Here is a 26,205-nt window from a genome sequence, read left to right as displayed (position 1 = left end):
TTAGCACTGTGCTCTCTGTCGACAAAGTGGTCGGAGTAGTAATTGAAACTGTTGGAGATGGTGACACATCTGTTGAAGTAATAGTTGATGAAGTTGGTTGTGTTAGTGTTGTTGTTGAAGTACCTGCCACGGTAGTAGATGGGGATGATGTTGATTCAGTTGTCACCGATGTTGATGTGACAGTGCTTTGCGCAGTCGTAGATGGACTGGAGCTTGCTGTTGAAATGGGTGTTATAGATGTTGACGAAGTTGACAAAGAAGAAAAGCTTGTACTTTGCTCAGCTGCCTCTGTAGTAGATATTGCTGAAGTGGAGGTTGATGGTGCTTGAGATGTCTGTGGTGCAGCACTCGAGGTTGATGAAACTGATGTTGCCGGAACTGTTGTTGAAGTGCTTGAACTGCTACTGGTTGGTAATGGAGCTGAAACAGTTGTCACTGTTGCTGAGGAGACAGTACTTTCAACAGTAGTAGATGTACTGGGTGAAGCTGATGTAGTTGTACTTGGCACTGCAATGGATGCAGTGGTAGACGAACTGATTGTACTTAGCACTGTGCTCTCTGTCGACAAAGTGGTCAGAGTAGTAATTGAAACTGCTGGAGATGGTGACACATCTGTTGAAGTCATAGTTGATGAAGTTGGTTGTGTTAGTGTTGTTGTTGAAGTACCTGCCACGGTAGTAGATGGGGATGATGTTGATTCAGTTGTCACCGATGTTGATGTGACAGTGCTTTGCGCAGTCGTAGATGGACTGGAGCTTGCTGTTGAAATGGGTGTTATAGATGTTGATGAAGTTGACAAAGAAGAAAAGCTTGTACTTTGCTCAGCTGCCTCTGTAGTAGATATTGCTGAAGTGGAGGTTGATGGTGCTTGAGATGTCTGTGGTGCAGCACTCGAGGTTGATGAAACTGATGTTGCCGGAGCTGCAGTTGAAGTGCTTGATCTGCTACTGGTTGGTGATGGTTCTGAAACAGTTGTTACTGTTGTGGAGGAGACAGTACTTTCAACAATAGTAGATGTACTGGGTGAAGCTGATGTAGTTGTACTTGGCACTGCAATGGATGCAGTGGTAGACGAACTGATTGTACTTAGCTCTGTGCTCTCTGTCGACAAAGCGTTCAGAGTAGTAATTGAAACTGCTGGAGATGGTAACACATCTGTTGAAGTTATAGTAGATGAAGTTGGTTGTGTTTGTGTTGTTGTTGAAGGACCTGCCACGGTAGTAGATGGGGATGACGTTGATTCAATTGTCACTGATGTTTCTGTGACAGTGGTTTGTGCATTTGCAGATGTACTGGAGCTTGCAGTTGAAATGGGTATTGAAGATGTTGACGTAGTTGTCACAGAAGAAGAGCTTGTACTTTGCTCAGCTGCTTCTGTAGTAGATATTGCTGAATTGGAGGTTGATGGTGCTTGAGATGTCTGTGGTGCAGCACTCGAGGTTGATGAAACTGATGTTGCCGGAACTGTTGTTGAAGTGCTTGAACTGCTACTGGTTGGTAATGGAGCTGAAACAGTTGTCACTGTTGCTGAGGAGACAGTACTTTCAACAGTAGTAGATGTACTGGGTGAAGCTGATGTAGTTGTACTTGGCACTGCAATGGATGCAGTGGTAGACGAACTGATTGTACTTAGCACTGTGCTCTCTGTCGACAAAGTGGTCGGAGTAGTAATTGAAACTGTTGGAGATGGTGACACATCTGTTGAAGTAATAGTTGATGAAGTTGGTTGTGTTAGTGTTGTTGTTGAAGTACCTGCCACGGTAGTAGATGGGGATGATGTTGATTCAGTTGTCACCGATGTTGATGTGACAGTGCTTTGCGCAGTCGTAGATGGACTGGAGCTTGCTGTTGAAATGGGTGTTATAGATGTTGACGAAGTTGTCACAAAAGAAGAGCTTGTACTTTGCTCAGCTGCTTCTGTAGTAGATATTGCTGAATTGGAGGTTGATGGTGCTTGAGATGTCTGTGGTGCAGCACTCGAGGTTGATGAAACTGATGTTGCCGGAACTGTTGTTGAAGTGCTTGAACTGCTACTGGTTGGTAATGGAGCTGAAACAGTTGTCACTGTTGCTGAGGAGACAGTACTTTCAACAGTAGTAGATGTACTGGGTGAAGCTGATGTAGTTGTACTTGGCACTGCAATGGATGCAGTGGTAGACGAACTGATTGTACTTAGCTCTGTGCTCTCTGTCGACAAAGTGTTCAGAGTAGTAATTGAAACTGCTGGAGATGGTAACACATCTGTTGAAGTTATAGTAGATGAAGTTGGTTGTGTTTGTGTTGTTGTTGAAGGACCTGCCACGGTAGTAGATGGGGATGACGTTGATTCAATTGTCACTGATGTTTCTGTGACAGTGGTTTGCATTTGCAGATGTACTGGAGCTTGCAGTTGAAATGGGTGTTGAAGATGTTGACGAAGTTGTCACAGAAGAAGAGCTTGTACTTTGCTCAGCTGCTTCTGTAGTAGATATTGCTGAATTGGAGGTTGATGGTGCTTGAGATGTCTGTGGTGCAGCACTCGAGGTTGATGAAACTAATGTTGCCGGAACTGTTGTTGAAGTGCTTGAACTGCTACTGGTTGGTAATGGATCTGAAACAGTTGTCACTGTTGCTGAGGAGACAGTACTTTCAACAGTAGTAGATGTACTGGGTGAAGCTGATGTCGTTGTACTTGGCACTGCAATGGATGCAGTGGTAGACGAACTGATTGTACTTAGCACTGTGCTCTCTGTCGACAAAGTGGTCGGAGTAGTAATTGAAACTGTTGGAGATGGTGACACATCTGTTGAAGTAATAGTTGATGAAGTTGGTTGTGTTAGTGTTGTTGTTGAAGTACCTGCCACGGTAGTAGATGGGGATGATGTTGATTCAGTTGTCACCGATGTTGATGTGACAGTGCTTTGCGCAGTCGTAGATGGACTGGAGCTTGCTGTTGAAATGGGTGTTATAGATGTTGACGAAGTTGACAAAGAAGAAAAGCTTGTACTTTGCTCAGCTGCCTCTGTAGTAGATATTGCTGAAGTGGAGGTTGATGGTGCTTGAGATGTCTGTGGTGCAGCACTCGAGGTTGATGAAACTGATGTTGCCGGAACTGTTGTTGAAGTGCTTGAACTGCTACTGGTTGGTAATGGAGCTGAAACAGTTGTCACTGTTGCTGAGGAGACAGTATTTTCAACAGTAGTAGATGTACTGGGTGAAGCTGATGTAGTTGTACTTGGCACTGCAATGGATGCAGTGGTAGACGAACTGATTGTACTTAGCACTGTGCTCTCTGTCGACAAAGTGGTCGGAGTAGTAATTGAAACTGTTGGAGATGGTGACACATCTGTTGAAGTAATAGTTGATGAAGTTGGTTGTGTTAGTGTTGTTGTTGAAGTACCTGCCACGGTAGTAGATGGGGATGATGTTGATTCAGTTGTCACCGATGTTGATGTGACAGTGCTTTGCGCAGTCGTAGATGGACTGGAGCTTGCTGTTGAAATGGGTGTTATAGATGTTGACGAAGTTGACAAAGAAGAAAAGCTTGTACTTTGCTCAGCTGCCTCTGTAGTAGATATTGCTGAAGTGGAGGTTGATGGTGCTTGAGATGTCTGTGGTGCAGCACTCGAGGTTGATGAAACTGATGTTGCCGGAACTGTTGTTGAAGTGCTTGAACTGCTACTGGTTGGTAATGGAGCTGAAACAGTTGTCACTGTTGCTGAGGAGACAGTACTTTCAACAGTAGTAGATGTACTGGGTGAAGCTGATGTAGTTGTACTTGGCACTGCAATGGATGCAGTGGTAGACGAACTGATTGTACTTAGCACTGTGCTCTCTGTCGACAAAGTGGTCGGAGTAGTAATTGAAACTGTTGGAGATGGTGACACATCTGTTGAAGTAATAGTTGATGAAGTTGGTTGTGTTAGTGTTGTTGTTGAAGTACCTGCCACGGTAGTAGATGGGGATGATGTTGATTCAGTTGTCACCGATGTTGATGTGACAGTGCTTTGCATGCAGTCGTAGATGGACTGGAGCTTGCTGTTGAAATGGGTGTTATAGATGTTGACGAAGTTGACAAAGAAGAAAAGCTTGTACTTTGCTCAGCTGCCTCTGTAGTAGATATTGCTGAAGTGGAGGTTGATGGTGCTTGAGATGTCTGTGGTGCAGCACTCGAGGTTGATGAAACTGATGTTGCCGGAGCTGCAGTTGAAGTGCTTGATCTGCTACTGGTTGGTGATGGTTCTGAAACAGTTGTTACTGTTGTGGAGGAGACAGTACTTTCAACAATAGTAGATGTACTGGGTGAAGCTGATGTAGTTGTACTTGGCACTGCAATGGATGCAGTGGTAGACGAACTGATTGTACTTAGCTCTGTGCTCTCTGTCGACAAAGCGTTCAGAGTAGTAATTGAAACTGCTGGAGATGGTAACACATCTGTTGAAGTTATAGTAGATGAAGTTGGTTGTGTTTGTGTTGTTGTTGAAGGACCTGCCACGGTAGTAGATGGGGATGACGTTGATTCAATTGTCACTGATGTTTCTGTGACAGTGGTTTGTGCATTTGCAGATGTACTGGAGCTTGCAGTTGAAATGGGTATTGAAGATGTTGACGTAGTTGTCACAGAAGAAGAGCTTGTACTTTGCTCAGCTGCTTCTGTAGTAGATATTGCTGAATTGGAGGTTGATGGTGCTTGAGATGTCTGTGGTGCAGCACTCGAGGTTGATGAAACTGATGTTGCCGGAACTGTTGTTGAAGTGCTTGAACTGCTACTGGTTGGTAATGGAGCTGAAACAGTTGTCACTGTTGCTGAGGAGACAGTACTTTCAACAGTAGTAGATGTACTGGGTGAAGCTGATGTAGTTGTACTTGGCACTGCAATGGATGCAGTGGTAGACGAACTGATTGTACTTAGCACTGTGCTCTCTGTCGACAAAGTGGTCGGAGTAGTAATTGAAACTGTTGGAGATGGTGACACATCTGTTGAAGTAATAGTTGATGAAGTTGGTTGTGTTAGTGTTGTTGTTGAAGTACCTGCCACGGTAGTAGATGGGGATGATGTTGATTCAGTTGTCACCGATGTTGATGTGACAGTGCTTTGCGCAGTCGTAGATGGACTGGAGCTTGCTGTTGAAATGGGTGTTATAGATGTTGACGAAGTTGTCACAAAAGAAGAGCTTGTACTTTGCTCAGCTGCTTCTGTAGTAGATATTGCTGAATTGGAGGTTGATGGTGCTTGAGATGTCTGTGGTGCAGCACTCGAGGTTGATGAAACTGATGTTGCCGGAACTGTTGTTGAAGTGCTTGAACTGCTACTGGTTGGTAATGGAGCTGAAACAGTTGTCACTGTTGCTGAGGAGACAGTACTTTCAACAGTAGTAGATGTACTGGGTGAAGCTGATGTAGTTGTACTTGGCACTGCAATGGATGCAGTGGTAGACGAACTGATTGTACTTAGCTCTGTGCTCTCTGTCGACAAAGCGTTCAGAGTAGTAATTGAAACTGCTGGAGATGGTAACACATCTGTTGAAGTTATAGTAGATGAAGTTGGTTGTGTTTGTGTTGTTGTTGAAGGACCTGCCACGGTAGTAGATGGGGATGACGTTGATTCAATTGTCACTGATGTTTCTGTGACAGTGGTTTGTGCATTTGCAGATGTACTGGAGCTTGCAGTTGAAATGGGTATTGAAGATGTTGACGTAGTTGTCACAGAAGAAGAGCTTGTACTTTGCTCAGCTGCTTCTGTAGTAGATATTGCTGAATTGGAGGTTGATGGTGCTTGAGATGTCTGTGGTGCAGCACTCGAGGTTGATGAAACTGATGTTGCCGGAACTGTTGTTGAAGTGCTTGAACTGCTACTGGTTGGTAATGGAGCTGAAACAGTTGTCACTGTTGCTGAGGAGACAGTACTTTCAACAGTAGTAGATGTACTGGGTGAAGCTGATGTAGTTGTACTTGGCACTGCAATGGATGCAGTGGTAGACGAACTGATTGTACTTAGCACTGTGCTCTCTGTCGACAAAGTGGTCGGAGTAGTAATTGAAACTGTTGGAGATGGTGACACATCTGTTGAAGTAATAGTTGATGAAGTTGGTTGTGTTAGTGTTGTTGTTGAAGTACCTGCCACGGTAGTAGATGGGGATGATGTTGATTCAGTTGTCACCGATGTTGATGTGACAGTGCTTTGCGCAGTCGTAGATGGACTGGAGCTTGCTGTTGAAATGGGTGTTATAGATGTTGACGAAGTTGACAAAGAAGAAAAGCTTGTACTTTGCTCAGCTGCCTCTGTAGTAGATATTGCTGAAGTGGAGGTTGATGGTGCTTGAGATGTCTGTGGTGCAGCACTCGAGGTTGATGAAACTGATGTTGCCGGAACTGTTGTTGAAGTGCTTGAACTGCTACTGGTTGGTAATGGAGCTGAAACAGTTGTCACTGTTGCTGAGGAGACAGTACTTTCAACAGTAGTAGATGTACTGGGTGAAGCTGATGTAGTTGTACTTGGCACTGCAATGGATGCAGTGGTAGACGAACTGATTGTACTTAGCACTGTGCTCTCTGTCGACAAAGTGGTCAGAGTAGTAATTGAAACTGCTGGAGATGGTGACACATCTGTTGAAGTCATAGTTGATGAAGTTGGTTGTGTTAGTGTTGTTGTTGAAGTACCTGCCACGGTAGTAGATGGGGATGATGTTGATTCAGTTGTCACCGATGTTGATGTGACAGTGCTTTGCGCAGTCGTAGATGGACTGGAGCTTGCTGTTGAAATGGGTGTTATAGATGTTGACGAAGTTGACAAAGAAGAAAAGCTTGTACTTTGCTCAGCTGCCTCTGTAGTAGATATTGCTGAAGTGGAGGTTGATGGTGCTTGAGATGTCTGTGGTGCAGCACTCGAGGTTGATGAAACTGATGTTGCCGGAACTGTTGTTGAAGTGCTTGAACTGCTACTGGTTGGTAATGGAGCTGAAACAGTTGTCACTGTTGCTGAGGAGACAGTACTTTCAACAGTAGTAGATGTACTGGGTGAAGCTGATGTAGTTGTACTTGGCACTGCAATGGATGCAGTAGTAGACGAACTGATTGTACTTAGCACTGTGCTCTCTGTCGACAAAGTGGTCGGAGTAGTAATTGAAACTGCTGGAGATGGTGACACATCTGTTGAAGTAATAGTTGATGAAGTTGGTTGTGTTTGTGTTGTTGTTGAAGGACCTGCCACGGTAGTAGATGGGGATGACGTTGATTCAGTTGTCACTGATGTTTCTGTGACAGTGGTTTGTGTATTTGTAGATGTACTGGAGCTTGCTGTTGAAATGGGTATTGAGGATGTTGACGTAGTTGTCACAGAAGAAGAGGTTGTACTTTGCTCAGCTGCTTCTGTAGTAGATATTGCTGAATTGGAGGTTGATGGTGCTTGAGATGTCTGTGGTGCAGCACTCGAGGTTGATGAAACTGATGTTGCCGGAACTGTTGTTGAAGTGCTTGAACTGCTACTGGTTGGTAATGGAGCTGAAACAGTTGTCACTGTTGCTGAGGAGATAGTACTTTCAACAGTAGTAGATGTACTGGGTGAAGCTGATGTAGTTGTACTTGGCACTGCAGTGGTAGCCAAACTAATTGTACTTAGCACTGTGCTTTCTGTCAACAAAGCGGTCAGAGTAGTAATTGAAACAGTTGTAGATGGTGACACATCTCCTGTAGTAATGGTTGATGAAGTTGGCTGTGTTAGTGTTGTTGTTGAAGCACCTGCCACGGTAGTAGATGGGGATGACGTTGATTCAGCTGTCACCGATGTTGATGTGACAGTGGTTTGCGCAGTCGTAGATGTACTGGAGCTTATTGTTGAAATGGGTGTTGAAGATGTTGATGTAGTTTGTAAAGAAGAAGAGCTTGTACTTTGCACAGCTGCATCTGTAGAAGATGTTGCTGAAGTGAAGGTTGATAGTACTTGAGATGTCTGTGATGCAGCATTTGTTGTAAATATATTTGTTTTCAAAGCTGGCAGATCTGTATATGATAGAGTTCATACAGTTACTTACTAGTGTTATATAAATGTAACATTAATATTTAAAAGGTTTACATTGAAACGTCTCCCTATTTTGAAATAGTTTAGTACTTTATGTTGTTTGGCTCCTTGTAAGAAGAGTTCAAAAATATATATAAAATTACTAACAATACAGTAGACCCCCACGCTGTCATGCTTCACAAGTGCGCAGCCTCAGTCATTCACTGATTTTTCCTTCGAACCTATCTAATTATTATTAGCAGAAACATATCCTCCGCAATTTTTATGCCTTTTTTCGTGGCAATACTGTAATGTAGAGAGAACAGGAAGTAACTGTAGTGGAAACGCAGCTTGGGATGGTGGATGTAGGCAATAGAATTTGAACCTGCGACTCCCAGCATTCCCTGCAGCGGCTCTGATTGGTCTTCTGCTGAGGGTGCTTGGGCTGTTGGGGTTAAAGGATGTCAGAGCGGTTTTTACAAAGGGGGCCAAAAGAAAAAAAAAGTTTTTGTAATTTGTGTTTCTAATTTCTGTCTGTCTGTCTGCCTTTTGTTGGTTTACCTGTACTTATTCATTTTGTCCTGGATCATTTTTTGTTTGGTGTCTGGATTGTCTGCTGTCTGCCTGTGTACATGAGGACTGTAAGTGGATTCATGGCCATCCTGCAAAGAAAGAAGCGCTCCTGAACCCGTCTTCACCATTTCAGGAACTAGCGGTAGGACTACCTTTACATTCCCACTCAATGTGCGGATCTCTGATGTTGATCCCCTATGATGTTTGTCTATTCTTTAATCAATAACTAGCTGCATACTGAGCTCTTGTACTTCTGAAAGAAACATGTTTGTTTGTTTAAAGTGTTTGAATAAAGTTCCTGTCTCTACAATCTCCTGTGTTTCTGTGCAATTCTGTGACCCAAGCGTGACCCCTTCTGGGATTGAGACAGCATCAGTGTTTACCTCTGTGTGTTTGTGTGCTGCCTGTTCAAGTACAGTTGGCTCGGTGATTTACTTAATTTCTTCCATGGCGTCAGTTGCACTTTGTACATATTGTTCCAGTAGTTTTTTAAATAGTTTTTACAGTTCATTAGCAGTGTATAAAATGATCAGTGTTGCAGTAATTGTGATGCTCTTTGCATGAAAAAAAAATGTGTTCTATTAAAATTTCACTTTTTCTTTATGAATTGTGACGTTTACTTAAAGTGCAGCAAAAAACTGGCCTCCAGGGATGCATTAACCCCCAAGTATGTGTCAGTTTAACGGTTAGAGCCCCAAGATTCCGCCAAAATGCCCTACACCTTCTAAGGCTTCTGGCAATAAAAACGCGTTTACATGAATTATAGTACATATAGCGGTAACATCTGTATTTTACATTCTATCACTGTGGGAGACATAGCAGTACAGTATAAAGATTTACCTTTACTGTACATTCTTTTTTTAGGTAATGTATTAAACTGAGTTTGAAATTAAATTAAAGTGTTTTGCGGGAATATTTAGGGTTTAAACTATAAAAATAGGCATTTTTTTAACCACATCCAAAATTCACGGTTTTTCACAATTCGCAGGTGCTCTAGGTATGTAACCCCCGTGAATTTTGGGGGTGTACTGTACATGAATTAATGCATGATTAAAGTGAATGGAAATCACAGAATAATACTAACTGGTGAACAATTAATTTTTTATAAACATTTATTGTGCCTGTCACTTAGGAGTGATATCAACTTTTTTAAGTATGGGAAATAAATATGAAAATCTAAGGTAATTCTTCCCTGTTTTCAATGAGAAAAAAACATATCAATTTTATTCAGAATATTGCTGATGCATATTTAAAGTTATATTGTTATTGTAAGTTCCTTTCAGTGTATGTGTTTTATTAAAGGATTTCAGTTAATGAGAGAACTTTAAATTTCCCTGAAGTATAGGAACCCAATAACAGATGTTTAGTGCATTTAATGTGCATTTAGTGTGTACTATTACTTCTGATATGTTGTGATAAATCATTAAGTCATCTATAATTTATAGTTTTCCATGCTGTACCCAGTGCTGTCAGGGTAAATTCTGGCTTTCAAAGATATTAGTTCTGGTTTAATTGGATTCGGTGAATGGATAGATGGATGGGTGGATGACAATTACTAGTTATCACTTTTGAGGGCTGTTTTAGCAAGTTCATTTCATGTTAATCATGTTTATTTTTGTTACTACTGGTTCCAGGCTTTGCATCATGCCCTGTGACGAACTTTCTAAAATAACGTCTTCTTTTTGGCGGTTCTCACCATTATGCCGTAAGGAACTCTGGGAACTGACCCCTCCTTTTGGTGGTTTCATTCCGTTAGGGGAAACCCCTCCACACTGTTTCTTTTTTTATTGATTTTATTGTAATCATTCCATACAATTAGATAATTTTTTACAAAAAAAATAGGATTGAAAACAAATCAACCCACACCCCTGAGAAAAACAGCATGGCCAATGGACTAAAACTTAAAAATACTGAAAATAAATAAATTGATGAGTTGATTAGGCGGACACAGATAAATGGAGAAGAAAAAGAAATGGGGAGAGAATCTACTTCCTCAGTGCTTTAAGAGCATATTCTAAAATATTATTGATTAGATCCTGCCAGGTTTTGAAAAAGTTCTGCACAGATCCTCTAAGTGAGAATTTGTTTTTTTCCAATATCAAATAATATAAAACATCAGTTATTCATTGACTTAAAAGAGGAGAATTAGGATTCTTCCAGTTTAGCCAAATAAGTCTGCGTGCCAATAGTGTAGTAAAGGCAATCACAGTTTGTTTGTCCTTCTCCACTTTAAGCCCATCTGGAAGAACACCAAACACAACTGTTAATGGGTTATGAAGGATTGTGACACCAAGGCTGTCTGAAAGGCATTTGAAAATTTTTGCTCAGAATGATGTTAATTTGGTGCAGGCTCAAAACATGTGACCCAGTGAGGCTGGAGTTTGATTGCAGCGTTCACAGGTAGGCTCTTGCCTTGGAAACGTTTTACACAATTTCAAGCGAGACAGATGTGCTCGATATATAATTTTGAGTTGAATAATTGTATGCTTTGCACATATGGAGCTTGAATGAATTCTCTGCATTGCTACCTTCCATTCCTTTTCTGAAATGTTGAATGAGAGATCCTTTTCCCATTGTCCTCTTGGATCTTTGAAAGGGAGGGACTGTAAAATATTTTTATATATTGCAGAAATGCTGTCTGAGTCCTCGAGACTGAGAAATATTTTTTCCAGCATAGAGGAAGGTGGGAGATGGGGAAAATTGGGCAGGTTCTGTTTGACAGAGTTTCTAATTTGAAGATAGTGAAAGAAATGTGTTTCTGGAAAATTAAATTTGGAATGTAATTGTTCATAGGATGCAAAGATTTTGTCTATATAAAGATCTCTAAGCAATTTAATCCTAAATGTTTTCCAGATATTAAATACTGCATATGTTTGCGAAGGTTGAAAAAGGTGGTTCTCATGCAGAGATGCCACAGATAAAAGATTCTCCATATTAAAATGTTTTCTACATTGGTTCCATATTCTGAGTGAGTGAAGTACAATTGGGTTATTAGTATATTGGCGATAACTTGCATTTATTGGGGCACAAAGCAGGGAATATAGAGAGGTACTGCAGGATTTTATTTCTATTGCGGACCAAGCCTGTGTATGTTCATCTATTTGTGTCCAGGTTTTTATAGCTTGTACATTTGCTGCCCAGTAATAAAACTGAAAGTTAGGTAGAGCTATGCCACCTTCTGTCTTAGGTCTTTGTAGAGTCGCTCTTTGGATACGTGGATGTTTTAGGTTCCAAATAAATGAGGTTATGGCTGAATCTAATTGCTTAAAGAATGATTTATTGGTGTATATTGGAATGTTTTGAAATAAAAAGAGAAGCTTAAGAAGGATATTCATCTTAACAACATTATTTCTTCCAGCTAGAGTGAGATGAAGGGTTGATCATCTATGCAAGTCTTGCTTAGTTTTTTCCATATAGACATCGAAATTTTGTTGATAAAGAGCTTTATGTCTACTTGTAATATTTACCCCTAGGTATTTAAACTGATATGCAATAATAAAAGGGAAGGTATCCATTCCAATATCCAATATTGTATGGTTGAGAATTCACTGGAAAGAGCACACTTTTATTCAAATTAATTCTGAGACCAGAGGTCTTTTGAAATTCTGTAAGTGCTGTTAAGACTGCAGGCACAGTATTTTGTGGGTCTGATATATACAAAACCAAATAATCTGCATATAGAGAAATTTTCTGTTCAAGTACTTCTCTGATAATCCCCTTTATCTGATAAGCATTTCGACAGTGAACCGCCAGTGGTTCAATGGCGATTGCAAATAGCAGTGGTGACAAGGGGCATTCTTGTCTGGTACCACTTTCTAGTTTAAAGTAGTCTGAAAAAATGTTGTTAATACAAACTGAAGCTTCTGGATTGGTATACAGTAGTTTGATCCATGCACAAATATAGCTGTAATACCTTCTTGGTTTCTAATTTATTTCTGTGGGAAAGATATGAAATAATCTGTCCTCTTAAGAAGGCCTTTAGAGTTTCCGAGAGTATTCCAACAGACACCTCTGAGGATGTATTTGTCTCTAGGAAGAAACTGATTTGTTTTGGTATAAATTCTGTACATTTCTCATCTGCTAATAGAAGTGGGTTAAGATGCCAACTGCAAGATGAGTATGTGGGGCATAATGATTTCAGCTCCAAGATCAGAGGGGCATGGTCAGAAATAACAAAAATTTAACGAAATAACAAAGATTTAATCGCAGGCAAGAAATTATTAGGATTATTAATTAATAAATTAATAATTAATTAATTATTTAAGGATTAAAATGTAGAGATATCTACATAAGAATAACATATAATGTTCAATAGTCTTGAAATATTAAGACAGTAAACCCAGGGAATGGTGTTAAAAAGTGCCCATGGATAAACATAGTAGATCCTAATGTAATAATAGCAATAACAATAAACCAAGGGTATGATGTTAAATAGTCTCCTTTAGAATTGTTAAAAACAAACAAAAAAAAAACTACTTTAATTAAGGCTGGCCTCCTTCAACATCTGCAATAAGATGCTGCAGATGTTCTATCAAACGGTTGTGGCGAGTGCTCTCTTCTACACGGTGGTGTGCTGGGGAGGCAGCATAAAGAAGAGGGATGCCTCACGCCTGGACAAACTGGTGAGGAAGGCAGGCTCTATTGTAGGCACGGAGCTGGACAGTTTGACATCTGTGGCAGAGCGACGGGCACTGAGCAGGCTCCTGTCAATCATGGAGAATCCACTGCATCCACTGAACAGTATCATCTCCAGACAGAGGAGCAGCTTCAGCGACAGACTGAATGTCATGTACCTTACACTTCCGCTTAGCTAGCGAACTAGAGAACTACTTAACGGATTTAAATTGGGTTTTTTTCTACAATTTGCTTGAACATTCTGGTTGATTTTGCAACTTCTCTTATTGCACATCATAGTTCACTCGCAGGAGTGCTATATTAGCGCTAATCTGAGACAGAGGCTCCGGGCCGAGGGGAGGGGGAAGCGTGAAGTCAGGAGTGGAGAGCCGGGCAGGACCCTCAATCACACTCACACGCCAGCCTCTGTTCAAGTCGATGTACCTCTGCTTTTTGGAGTGTACCTTGCCTCAGCCTAGCTAGCGAAACCTGTTTGTTTATTGATTTTTAAAGTTTGTCTTGTTTCACTACTGCGTGGGCTGAGCCGCGGGGGATGGCTAGTATATATATAAAATCCAATGTCTGTCTGTCTGTGTGCTTTTCAAGAGAAAACTATTTAACAAATTTAGATTGTGTTTTTTTCTATAATTTCTTGAACATTCCGGTTGATTTTGCGACTTCTCTCATTGCACTAAGTATCATAGTTTGCTTGCAGTACTGATTTATTTGCAAGAATCTGAGAGAGTGGCTGAGAGCCGAGGGGAGGGAGAGCAGAGCCCTCCTTACTCTCACACCAGCCTCCGTTCAAGTCGGTCTACCGCTCGCCACGTGTTGAAGCGTACCTTGCCTCAGCTTAGCTAGCAATACCGGTTTGTTCAACAGACATTATCTTTTAGAGATTGTTAAGGAGTAATGTTTGATGTTTTTTAAGAGAGAGAGCAGAGCTACATGTGTTTTTGAGGGTAGCTGCTGATTGCCAGAGATATCACGGCCACGTTCTTTCTTCCCACGCGGGTTGACACTTTCCCATCAGAGCTGAACACCATCAGATACAGTGCAAAAGTTTGACTTTGAAGCGTACCTACCGTCTGATTAGCCAGAATTACATTTTTTTATTTCTTAATTGATTTTAAAAGTTTGTCCTGTTTCACTACTACATGGGTGAAGCCACAGGGGACAGATACTACTTTATATATAAACTTTTCATTTCACTGTGGGGACAAATAGAGTATATTTGTCTACCTAGCTGGCTGCCTTGTAGACCTTTTAAGAACAACTGAAGGCTTTTGGTGCAAAGACACCAGGAACCAATAGTGAAAATTCTAGCTTGGTGTACCCTAGTCTCACTGAGCCAGATGTGTAACATACATGTCTGAAAAAAAACATGAGTGAATTCTACTTAATGGGAACAATTAGACAATTTCTAAACTAATCCAAAGCATCATGAAGGCGGCATTCAAGGTAGGGACAGTGATTTTGAACTGCAAAGAGGAATGATGTTGTTTTTAACCTGGCCCAATAGGGAGCAAGCTTCTGATTATGAATTGTCTATAGTTGAAATGTCTCCTAAAAAACTCTATTAGGTATATACATGTGTGTCATGTGTGAAGAGAGCATATTGCATGTGTTAAAAATAATCTGATGCAAGTGAAAAACCTTTCTGTAACATCTGATTATATATTGGCATTGAAAGACATTAATGGATGAGTGAGGAATGTGAACAATATGTTGTCACAGGTGCTGTGTGTACTCTCTGTTGTTGTTCAGCATTAAGATGATAGTGTAGGAGTCAATGTAAGCTTGAAAGAACTGACTGCTACTAATTACTAAAGAAAGTTAACATTACTGTCTAATTGGAAATGCAAACATGCCATGCCAGAATAACAGCAGCATTTTAACACATGGCAAATCCATAAACTACAATGCTTATCTAAACTCTATTTGCTGTTGTTATACCATATTGTGATGTAATAGTTTGAATGACAGAAAGGTATCATAGCAGACAGAAGCACTTATCAAATGTGAGGAGCCTAGTAGCTGCAGTGGCGTGTGTGTGTGTGTGTGTGTGTGTGTGTCTGACTCCTCTGTCACGGTGCTGATTAAAACGTATAAATGAATTATTAAGCTTCAGTTACCATGTACTACTGCGTTCCTGAATGAGTACCATCAATTTTAGCTTTTTCTTTTCTCACAACATCAAGTCTTCTCTCCCTGAAACCCCAGCATTTTTAAAGTCTCTTGTTCGAGAATCACATCTGGCCCCTGTGAGACTAGGTGTACCCCATCTTCTTTGTTAATGATCCTGATTTGAGATTAAAGTCCCCTCACAGCCACAGGACTTTTCAGTGGAAAGTCGGGAGGAAAAACAATTAACTGACAGGTGGTGAGAACTGGTACCTGAGCAAAAACTGGACAGTGGTTTGATAATTATTTAGTTAGGCCAGGGAAGCTATAGGTTTGCTGTTTTGCATTTGTTTATAAGCACTTTGTGCTCTCATTATGTTCCTCCTCCCTCTACTTATTTTTTGATTTTTTTGCCTCCTATGTGAGTTTTTAGGTCGGGACAACTGCCACGAGGGCTGCTCACCAATCAAAATCTATAATTCACATTTTAACTTCTTATTATTGACTAGTTAAAATTACATATTACCTAAAATGCAATTTTGATCTCTTAGAACACAGTATTAAAATGGCTTGATATACTGAATTTGTTAGGCTAACAGGCAACATTAAATTTGCAGTATGGATACAAGTGGGCGCTTGTGTAATGTGTGACCTAAAGCTATTGAGACCTAGTAGTATTGATGACTGATTAATCTTTCATTTTATGTTTCACTGAATTTATTGATTATGCTACTGTTCTGAGAAGGATTTTAAACTATTATGTAGCAATTTAGTTTTAGGTAGTACAAAAATGCAACTATTACTCATTTCCTAAATAGTGTTTTTTGGTCTTCATAACACTTATAAAACATCAGCACACAGGATATTCACCCCTGTGCAGTGTGCCATATTGACATGATGGTAAAATTACTTGTCAATATAAAGGATCCACAGGTCTTATACTAAATATGTAATATCAAGAGAAATGGATCTCAGTTAAGCCATCTCAGACCACTCCAAAGTGATGTTTTGTCAGAAGGTCACATTGCAGAGATGAATACACTTTACTGATGCTTTATAAATGTTATGAAGACCCAAATTCGTGTTACATAATAGTAAATGAGTAATAGATGCATTTTTGCAGTACCTAAAATAAAGTGTTACCAACTATTTTAATAATTCTATTAATATTAATGTTTTAATTTGTTTTAATAAACTCAACATTTGAATAAAAGATGTATTACACATTGCAGTAATATAATTTACCACATAAAAGAGTCAGAGCTTTTTACAAAGCAATGTGTGTGAGTATAAATACTGTATACACAAGTTTAGAATATCTTATATACATAAATCACAAAAAAGTGTGTATTTTGGCATCACTATGCTCTATGTGTATCAGTACTCAACAGCTAAGTTAGAAGAAGTCTAGGGATCACTTATCAATGATTCCAACAGTAGAGGCGGAAATTAGGCAGAGAATCAGAAGAGGATGGAAAAATAGGAGAAAATGTAGCAGACAAAAGGAAGGCTGCAAAGAATAAAGAAAAAATACACAAGACAAATGTTGCATAATGCAGAAAAAGGAGCCTGAAGAACTGAAGATCAAATACTGTAATGGCTGTTGTGGGGTAAACAAAATAGTTCTGAAACCAAATAGATATATAAGAGTAAGTTAAAAGATGAAATACATATGATAGAAAGGAATGTAGAGAAGACTGCAGTGGGCTGTACATGAGAAAAATAATCCATCTGTAACACTTTCATTGTGCTAAGGTATTAGAAGGTGAAAACCAGCTGGAATTCAGTGTTTGTAAAGGATATGCAGAGGAGTTGGTGTAACAAGGAGATAGCCAAAAATATAATTTAATGGAAAAAAGAGATACACCTCAACGGCAGTGAATCCAGATAAAGGAAAAGCCAGAGGGAAAAAGAAGAAGAAGAAGAAATGATCTAGAGTTACTGCAACCTTTAGACAGAACTGTCCTGTTACAATACGCTACGATGGCTGTTCGTTTGTCTGTCCAGGATTTTAAATTACCTGTAGCTCGCAAACCGTTACCCCTATTGACCTGAAATTTTGTACACATATACTACGTGACATCTACTATCCGCTTTTGGGGAGATGATTTTTATTAGTCTTTTTTATTTTTATTTTATTTAATTGTAGAATCAGCTCTCTGCAGCATGCAGAAGGACTGCCGTGCGGTGCATGCGTACGTTCTCATTCCCTACCACCTTCGCGGTCACTTACCCAACCTCTTCATATCTTTAATTATTCTTGAGGCAGATTGAAGACTTAAGTGCCAGCTTAAGTGAAAAATTAAGAAAAACGTACTATGTAATTGCAACACAAAAACTAACTTAATCAGTTTTAACTCGAAAAGATGCCGACGAAAGAAAAGAAGCAGCTGGCCGCTAGGGTGGAGAAAAGAGCTGCTCAGGAAGCAACAAGCGCGTCAGCCTCTGAGCAAACGAATGCTAAACATACAGAGAAAGAGTATGAATGCTCAAGTCAGGTGTATTCACTGCACATTATCGTGCAGTACGCCGTTACTGGTAATACTATATTTCATTCACATTATATTTCATCTTTTTATTATGAGAGCAGGATTTTCAGGACTAATTCAGAAAACAACATACATATTGTATAATTATAGCAGCAAACCAATATCATGTTTTAAATTATAAGGCTTATTTATCAAAAATGTAATTAGCCAGTTGTGCTGTAAATATTCATAATGTCTTCATAACAATAATTCTATAAAAGCTGCTCTCACCAATAAAAAAGAAGACAATATTTAATTTGGCTTTGCACAAAAAGGAACCGATGGTGAATTCTAAACTAGGAAGATAATAAATAAAACAGTTTATCAAGGAGTGAATTGTTAATTAAGATTTGTTTGTGTGAAACCCTTTCATTTTCTACTGTCACTGTAGTACAGAAAAGTATTTTTCACATAAAATACTAGCTCCCTATGAAAACAGCTACATAAATCAGATTAAGCATACAATATGTCTGTTTTGTTCATACATATATTTTTCATAAGTAATATTTGCATTCACATTTTAGAACATTCATGTTACCTAATGAACTTAATAGAATATACCTTATTACCCATTTTACAACAAAATAGTTGATAGGCTATATAATCTTTTTTAACTTAGAAATGTAGGCTGTATTTTTACTGACTTACTTGAAAGGAAACAGGTCATAATCAAAATGAGCTTTAAACGCCAGTCCATTGTTCCTTGCCACCTTGTAAAAAGACTGTGCAGTTGTGATTTTCAGTTGATGCACCTGAACAAAGTGTTGTTCACGTCTTACTTAATAAAATGACAGTGGGAGGGCTTTCTTTCAGCTTTAATTGCAACAGAAAGCTTGACATTCACAATTAGTTGGGCTGGGTCATGCGACGAAGGTAAAGGAATGTGTTACATCTCTGTTGATAAAAATACCTTCCTTAATACGCCAAAAACAGAACCAGTTTTGCAATTATTATTCAATAATTAGCTTATAAAACATTATTGCTGAAACTTTTTTTTTTAAAAGCAAGCACATTATGCTTCTGAGACAGTAACTTCATGTTCAGTATGACAGACTATTAACTTATGCTGGCCTGTACCTATGAATCTCAGTCCAGAATAGTTTCACTGCCAAGGATCAGAATGCAATAGTTATATACCTACAGTACTATACTGTATATCGTATCACTCCACAAACAGTATATACAGAGAAAACTCACAGTATAGGAGACATACCGTACAGGTATATACGGTATATTCTATAATATAAAAAGACTAACAGACTAGTAAAAAATTATGTTAAAAACTAGGAATTATATACAGATTTGGCTACAGTACTTTCTCCAAGACAATGATATTATTCATTCCAAAGACTCCCTACAAATGTATTAAATATCCATATTGGCAAGCACCACTAGAGAAACTGTGGGTAGTAGCAAGGTGTCTATAAAGTGTTTCTTTGAAACAGACAGCCCTTGTAATGTAGTGACTTCAAATGATAAATGAGGAAGCTGTTGAGGACCTGAGGACCACGGCAATTGTAGACGTACCAGAAAGGAAATACCAGAAAGGAATTACAAAGGAGACTTTGGTACCTTGTGAAATGTTACATAATGGAAAGATGGCAACTCAATTTCAGATCCTGTTTTGTATTCTTTTTAGTTACTAATCTTGTGCTTCCCTGTATAATAAACTTTGGAGAATGTACCATGTAAGTAGGAATTAATAAACTCCAGAACTTAGGAGTTGATTCCTGAAACAGTTTTATTCATCACCCACACTCACATTCTCACAGAGCCAATTTAGAGTTGATAATTAACCTAATATGAACATCAGGATGTGAGTGTGATGCCCCATGCCTGAAGTCAATGGACACCATTTGCTTTTGGAGCATCTTGAAGTTTATGAACAGAGATGGAGTAGGGCAAATGAGGAAAGTTTATAGTGCAAGCAGTAAACAGTGCATATTTATTAAGACCAAAAAGCAACAGTGTCATTGTGCTGTGTGGTTATGTAAAATTGGCAGTGGTAGCACAGTTAAGAGAGCAGGGTTCACGTCCTGGCTCCTCACTGTGTACAGTCTGCATGTTTTCCCCTTGGCTGTATGGGTTTCCTTCAGGTGCTCTGGTTTCCTTCCACAGTCCAAAGACAGGAAAGTTAGTTGAATTGGTGGCACTAAATTCATCCTAGTGTGTGTTTTGTATGTGTGTGTGTTCGCCCTGCAATGGTCTGGCACCCAGTCCAGGGTTTGTTCCTGCTTTGCAACCTACGCTAGCTGGGATAGACTCCAACCCCCCTGTAACCATGGATTGGATTAAGAAGTTTATAAAATGACATGACCAAGTTAGAATCAGAATCAACCATGTCACAGTTTCTTCCACCAGTGTTCTTTTCTCATTTCTCCTGCTCTCACTAATTTGATTAAGCAGGTGCAAGATGGCACTAAACCTGGTCTTCTCGGCTCTGCCTCAGCCATCTCAGCCAATATCCATCAACAGGCCCTAAGGCCTGGTTCTCTCTCCTGGCCACCACCACTGATAAGTGCAGAGAGATCCTCAGAGCCTGTGAATGCCTTGCTCTGTTTCACTCAGCAAGCTTGCATCGACCCCCAGAGAACAGTCCACTCTCTCTCTTACTGGATTACTCTGGCAATTCACTCATTTGTAAACCTTCTTCATTTTTGATCTTCCCCTTCTCCCTGGGCCCAGACTTTTATACTCTGAATGTAGGTGCTGTGCTAATCAACCCACAGAGCCACTAATGACGGATGTCTTTGTTGATATCTCGCTTGAGTAGTTAGTTATCTCATACTCCCATTAAGCACTTTGTAGTTGCACATCTTTCCTTTACCTACAGTTAGAAATCTGAGTGGCACTATATTGAGTGGCTCTGTGACATGCCATGCTGCAATAGGATGTAAGCTAAAGTACCCACAGAAAATCCACACATGAGTGCACATGGCATGAGAAGAACATGCAAACTCTATACAGACAGAGCCCAAGTCTAACATTCATACCCAGAACATTGGAGCAGAGAGGCAGTAGTTCTAACAACTTGCCACTGTACTGTCTATCCTTCAAAAATAACTATTTTCAAATTAAAATAATGCTTAATTACGGAAGAATGAAGGTAGAAAAATGAATATAGCATAGAGAAAGATGGCATAATGCTAACATTTTCTGGATAACATTGCGGATGCTTGGAAATCCATCAAATGGTATATAAGCAAAAAGGAAGTTGCAAGTATTTCTAAAATAGGTAAAAAAAGATTAATTGTTGCAGTCAATATGCAATAGGGACATGTCCATACATTTTGTTGAGTTTGAAACAGAGAACTTTGGTGTTTGCAAAAGAGGTAGCTAAACTATTATTAGAGTATTTTCGAGGTAGCAAGATGCCTGGGGATGGAGGCAAGTGTATCAGGCATTCTTATGTATTACCGGTGTCAGCTGGGAGCCTCTCTAGCTTTTCAAAATCTTCTCTGTTATAGTGGGCAGGTCTCATGGGAGCTTCCTATCCTTATCAGTCAGAACTGAGGTCCAGGATTGCAGGGACACCTTGTTCAGATAGGGGAAGTGGAATATGGCCATAGGACTTCTAGAGGATTGTCCCAAACCCAAACATTTTTCCTGTGTTATTCATAGACATATTTCCTGGGTGAGACTTATAACTCCATTCTGGATAATCAGTTACTGAGATTGAAGTTGGGAGGAAGAGCACTGGCAAGATCTCAACTGATGAGAGTAAAAGTGGCTATGGATGATGAAGAGGCAGGCAAAAGATACTGAAGAAGAGTGTTGAGGCAAAAAAACTGTGGTGGGAGGAGGATCCATCTCTGCATCTAATATTGAAGGGAACTGTCCTGTTTACACAGAAGGGCACAGGATTTGTTATTTTCCCATTGTTTTGTATATGTCTCTTCTAATGAGATAAACCTGACTTGTATTTATTTTTATGTAAATAAGTCTACTTTGTATAAATAAACCTACTTCTTTGGCCTTCTTGGCATAATGTGAATTTTGGCATAGGTCAAGAGAGGAGCTATCAAAGCACACAAATAGTGCTGATTCTATTCCAACTGTCATTCTAAACCTACACTTCTGCATTGATGAAAGGTTTGTAACCAAATAGCTTGTTAGAATATGTGGCTTTCCTTTACTGCGTCTTAATTTATGACTTATTTGGGAAGGTAGCAGAAATAATTTGATTTGTCTTTCTTAAGAAGGCAAATCTGAAGGAGATTTTGACCGAAATTTAAGAAGCTGAAGCAGCTTGTTCTAGTTGAGCATATTGATCTGCTGCCAAATTTAACACCAAATGAGAGGAATATAAAAAAGAGAATGTGCTGGAGAAAAAGTTAACTTTGTGGTAACTCACTTAAATGCTTTAACTCTGTGATACCCCCAAAAAGAAAATTAATATGAAAACTGGCCAAACATTCAATACCTTACCTAGCAAGTTGACACTATTAAAAATAGTGTATTTATTGGCACAGTAAAGTAATGAATCTCATAATGGACCTGAGTATGGTCTTATATTTTAATCCAGAAAAAAAGTTACTACGTTTACTGAATTTTTAGACTAACAGCACTGAAGAGCACTATCAAATTAATATGCTTGAATGACACTGTCACTGAACTTCACTCTCTGGACACATTGATACTGTAGCAACAATGGTAATTGGTTCAAGTAGTGCACACAGGGTGTCCACTGTAAAGTGTTTTTTTCAACCAGGCAGAGGTTGTGGTACTCACTGAGATGCCATGAGTGTAAGATATTCTTACCATAATGACATTTTTGAATGCACACATAATGGTGTCCACCTTGATATGCACTGAGTGGTCTACTTAGACATCCTTTTGATGCACACTTCTAAAATTTAGGATCTACCTAAAATTTTGATGCCACTGTGGATTGCATGCCAAAACCATGTCTGAAGCTTACCTTTGTCCTATCGCCAGTCCAGAGATGCTCACTTTATGTCTGTCCACTTTCTCCTTTGTTTGTTGTAAAAGCTCTCTTAACCTCACTCATGGATTGCATACCAACAAAAATGTCACAAATTTCTGTAGGTAGCCTTCTAAACTTTGATTAATTAAAAGCTGATGATGTTCTCATATTCCGGAATAACATTACCTCACCTCATCTGACTCCTCTCGATGCAGAGGAGCAGCGGCTCTACTCTGAGCCCCTCCCGGATGACTGAGCTTCTCACCCTATCTTTAAGGGAAAGCCTAGACACCCTGCGGAGGAAACTCATTTCAGCCGCTTGTATTTGCGATCTCGTTCTTTCGGTCACTACCCATAGCTCATGACCATAGGTGAGGGTAGGAGCGTAGATCGACTGGTAAATTGAGAGCTTTGCCTTACGGCTCAGCTCCTTTTTCACCATGACAGACCGATGCAGAGCCCGCATCACTGCGGATGCCGCACCGATCCGCCGGTCGATCTCACGCTCCATTCTTCCATCACTCGTGAACAAGACCCCGAGATACTTGAACTCCTCCACTTGGGGCAGGATCTCTCCCCCAACCCTGAGAGGGCACTCCACCATTTTGCGGCTGAGGACCATGCTCTCGGATTTGGAGGTGCTGATTCTCATCCCAGCCGCTTCACACTCAGCTGCGAACCGAACCAGAGAGAGCTGAAGATCACGGCCTGATGAAGCAAACAGGACAACATCATCTGCAAAAAGCAGTGACCCAATCCTGAGTCCACCAAACCGGACCCTTCAACACCCTGGCTGCGCTAGAAATTCTGTCCATAAAAGTTATGAACAGAATCGGTGACAAAGGGCAGCCCTGGCGGAGTCCAACTCTCACTGGAAACGGGCTCGACTTACTGCCGGCAATGCGGACCAAGCTCTGACACCGGTTGTACAGAGACCGAACAGCTCTTATCAGGGGGTCCGGTACCCCATACTCCCGGAGCACCCCCCACAGGATTCCCCAAGGGACACGGTCGAATGCCTTTTCCAAGTCCACAAAACACATGTAGACCGGTCGAGCAAACTCCTATGCACCCTCCAGGACTCTGCTAAGGGTGAAGAGCTGGTCCACTGTTCCGCGACCAGGACGAAAACCACACTGTTCTTCCTGAATCCGAGGTTCGACTATCCGACGGACCCTCCTCTCCAGAACCCCCGAATAGACTTTTCCAGGGAGGCTGAGGAGTGTGATCCCTCTATAGTTGGAACACACCCTCCGGTCCCCCTTTTTAAAGAGCATCGAGAGTAGTCAGATGAGGTGGCTCGGGCATCTGATCAGGATGCCTCCTGGACACCTCCCTGGTGAGGTGTTCCGGGCACGTCCAACCGGGAGGAGGCCCCGGGGAAGACCCAGGACACGCTGGAGGGACTATGTCTCCCGGCTGGCCTGGGAACACCTTGGGATTCTCCCGGAAGAGCTGGAAGAAGTGGCTGGGGAGAGGGAAGTCTGAGCCTCTCTGCTTAAGCTGCTGCCCCCGCGACCCGACCTCGGATAAGCGGAAGAGGATGGATGGATGGATGAACATTACCTCAGATAACCCTTCTATTCTCAAATGATACAACTATTTTGAAAAAAACATAAAATTATATTATCCAACAGTCAAAATAAGATTTCTTGCTCATCAATACCAAGATTTACTCAGGCCAACCTAAAATAATGGATGATCTTACATTTTTATAAGTAGATACTTACCTAGTACTTAACAGATTCATGTGAAACAAGTAAAACTACTTCCCAAAATCACAGGTCTATATTGTATTTGGTCTCTACCAACCATTTTCTTACTTTTGAGCATAGCCACTTTTAAAATGATTATTATACCATGTACTCACTTTACAAGTACTACGATTAGGAATTATACCAAAAATATACACACCCTGCGCTCCAAGTTTGATACACATAATAGAAAACATCCATCACATTCCTGTCTTATGAAGCTAGCTGGTCTGTCAAATAAAACATTTATGGGAATCACGTGTGAATCTACTCATTTGAGTTAACTTAAAATGGTCCTCTCATCACTACCTGCGATAATCGAACCATGTCTCTCAAATATACCTAAAGATTTCTCATTTTCCAAATTAGATTACATTACTTACATTTCATATTAGTGCTAACCCTATTTGTTCATATAGCATAAAGATTTGTCATGTGTCATGATTCCAGTTTTTAACGTGTTATGTTCTTAGAGGTTTATATGGTTTATGATTGTTATTCATTTCTACCATTATGTTAGGTGACATAACCACTTTGCTCATTTTTCCTGACCTTGGTCATCTTGTTTACTACTGCTATTTCCATTGCCAGTAATATGACACATGTCATGTGACATATTACATCATCACATCCTGCCTCTAAAAGATGGATGTAAATTATTGGCTGTATCCTAGCTTTTGGATAATGTAAAGAAAATCTTCATGGTGTGCTTGGTTATTTTTTATTGAAAGGTCTGTTTTTGACCTTTGCAGGAATCCATTTGTGACCTTCATCTTTGTTTTGTTGGCTAATTTTATCATAGACTTTTTAGAATATTGACCCCTTCTAGTATTTGACTTTGATTCTGCTGGCTCCTTTTTGGCATTTTTCATGTCCTGGTACATCACTCTTTCCAATTAATGTAGTGAACATCTCTATTACTACAGTGTTCACAACAGCATAAGGGAAAAAAGTATGAAGCTTACACTTGTACTGTCAGATTTCTGGAAGTACCAAGCAACTAGTTTTCTTTTTATAACACACATACTGTCACACTCTGAATGTCGACCCCATCCCAGGTACATTCAAATTCCAACATGGTAAATGGTTCAGAATTTCTTGATAATAGCAGCACTATAAAGCAACTGTTACAAAACAACTCCTGCTGTAGGACTGACAAAATACACTGCTAATCAATCTACGACCTATGATTTCACCTTTTCAAGCCCTGATGGACCAGACCTCATATATACATATAGCCACAATATAGTGTATACTGTAGACACTCTTTTATTAGACATCAGAAGGATGTGGCCTTTATTAACTATGGAATAAATGATAGAAATGCCTTAAACAAGTTGTGAGGTGAGCAAATGGAGATACACCAAAATAAAAATATCAAAACAAAATTCTTCAAGACACAATGGGTAGGTCTAATTCAGATTACAAGCTGTATGGTTGGGTGACTTCTCCTTTTCCCATTTTACAATACATTAAAGAGCACTGTTATTTCCAGTTTTTTTTCTTATTTTTGTCTGTTTTTTCCCCCCTTTCTTTTATTTCTCTGCTTTGTGCCAGCGAACCTTTGCCTGTCTATCTTAATAAAGCAAAATTAAAATTTTAAGTTCAGAAGAGGACCTGCAAAGTCTCTACACCACCCTCAGGCACACTTCAGGTGCTGACCTGTTAATAAAGGGCCCTACACTTCTTCTTTCTGTTCTGTGCATTAAC

At 40.0% G+C, this 26,205-nt stretch overlaps 1 protein-coding gene across 1 annotated transcript in view; it reads right to left on the bottom strand.

Moving 5' to 3' along the window:
- LOC120538220 (serine-rich adhesin for platelets-like) overlaps positions 1-18,531 on the bottom strand; it is a gene marked incomplete at its 3' end in the record, with an annotated part of 34,109 nt that extends 15,578 nt beyond the window's left edge. The window contains 3 exon segments of the mRNA XM_039767675.1: positions 2,569-3,990; positions 3,993-7,977; positions 18,463-18,531. Of these exon segments, the coding sequence (XP_039623609.1) occupies positions 2,569-3,990; positions 3,993-7,977; positions 18,463-18,511 (5,456 nt within the window).
- Positions 18,532-26,205: the final 7,674 nt, after the last annotated feature.

Source organism: Polypterus senegalus, chromosome 10 (assembly GCF_016835505.1).
Source record: "Polypterus senegalus isolate Bchr_013 chromosome 10, ASM1683550v1, whole genome shotgun sequence".
Classification (NCBI taxonomy): domain Eukaryota; kingdom Metazoa; phylum Chordata; class Cladistia; order Polypteriformes; family Polypteridae; genus Polypterus; species Polypterus senegalus.
The sequence above is the reverse complement of the archived record's forward strand: the minus strand, read 5'-3'. Positions and strand labels throughout refer to the sequence as shown.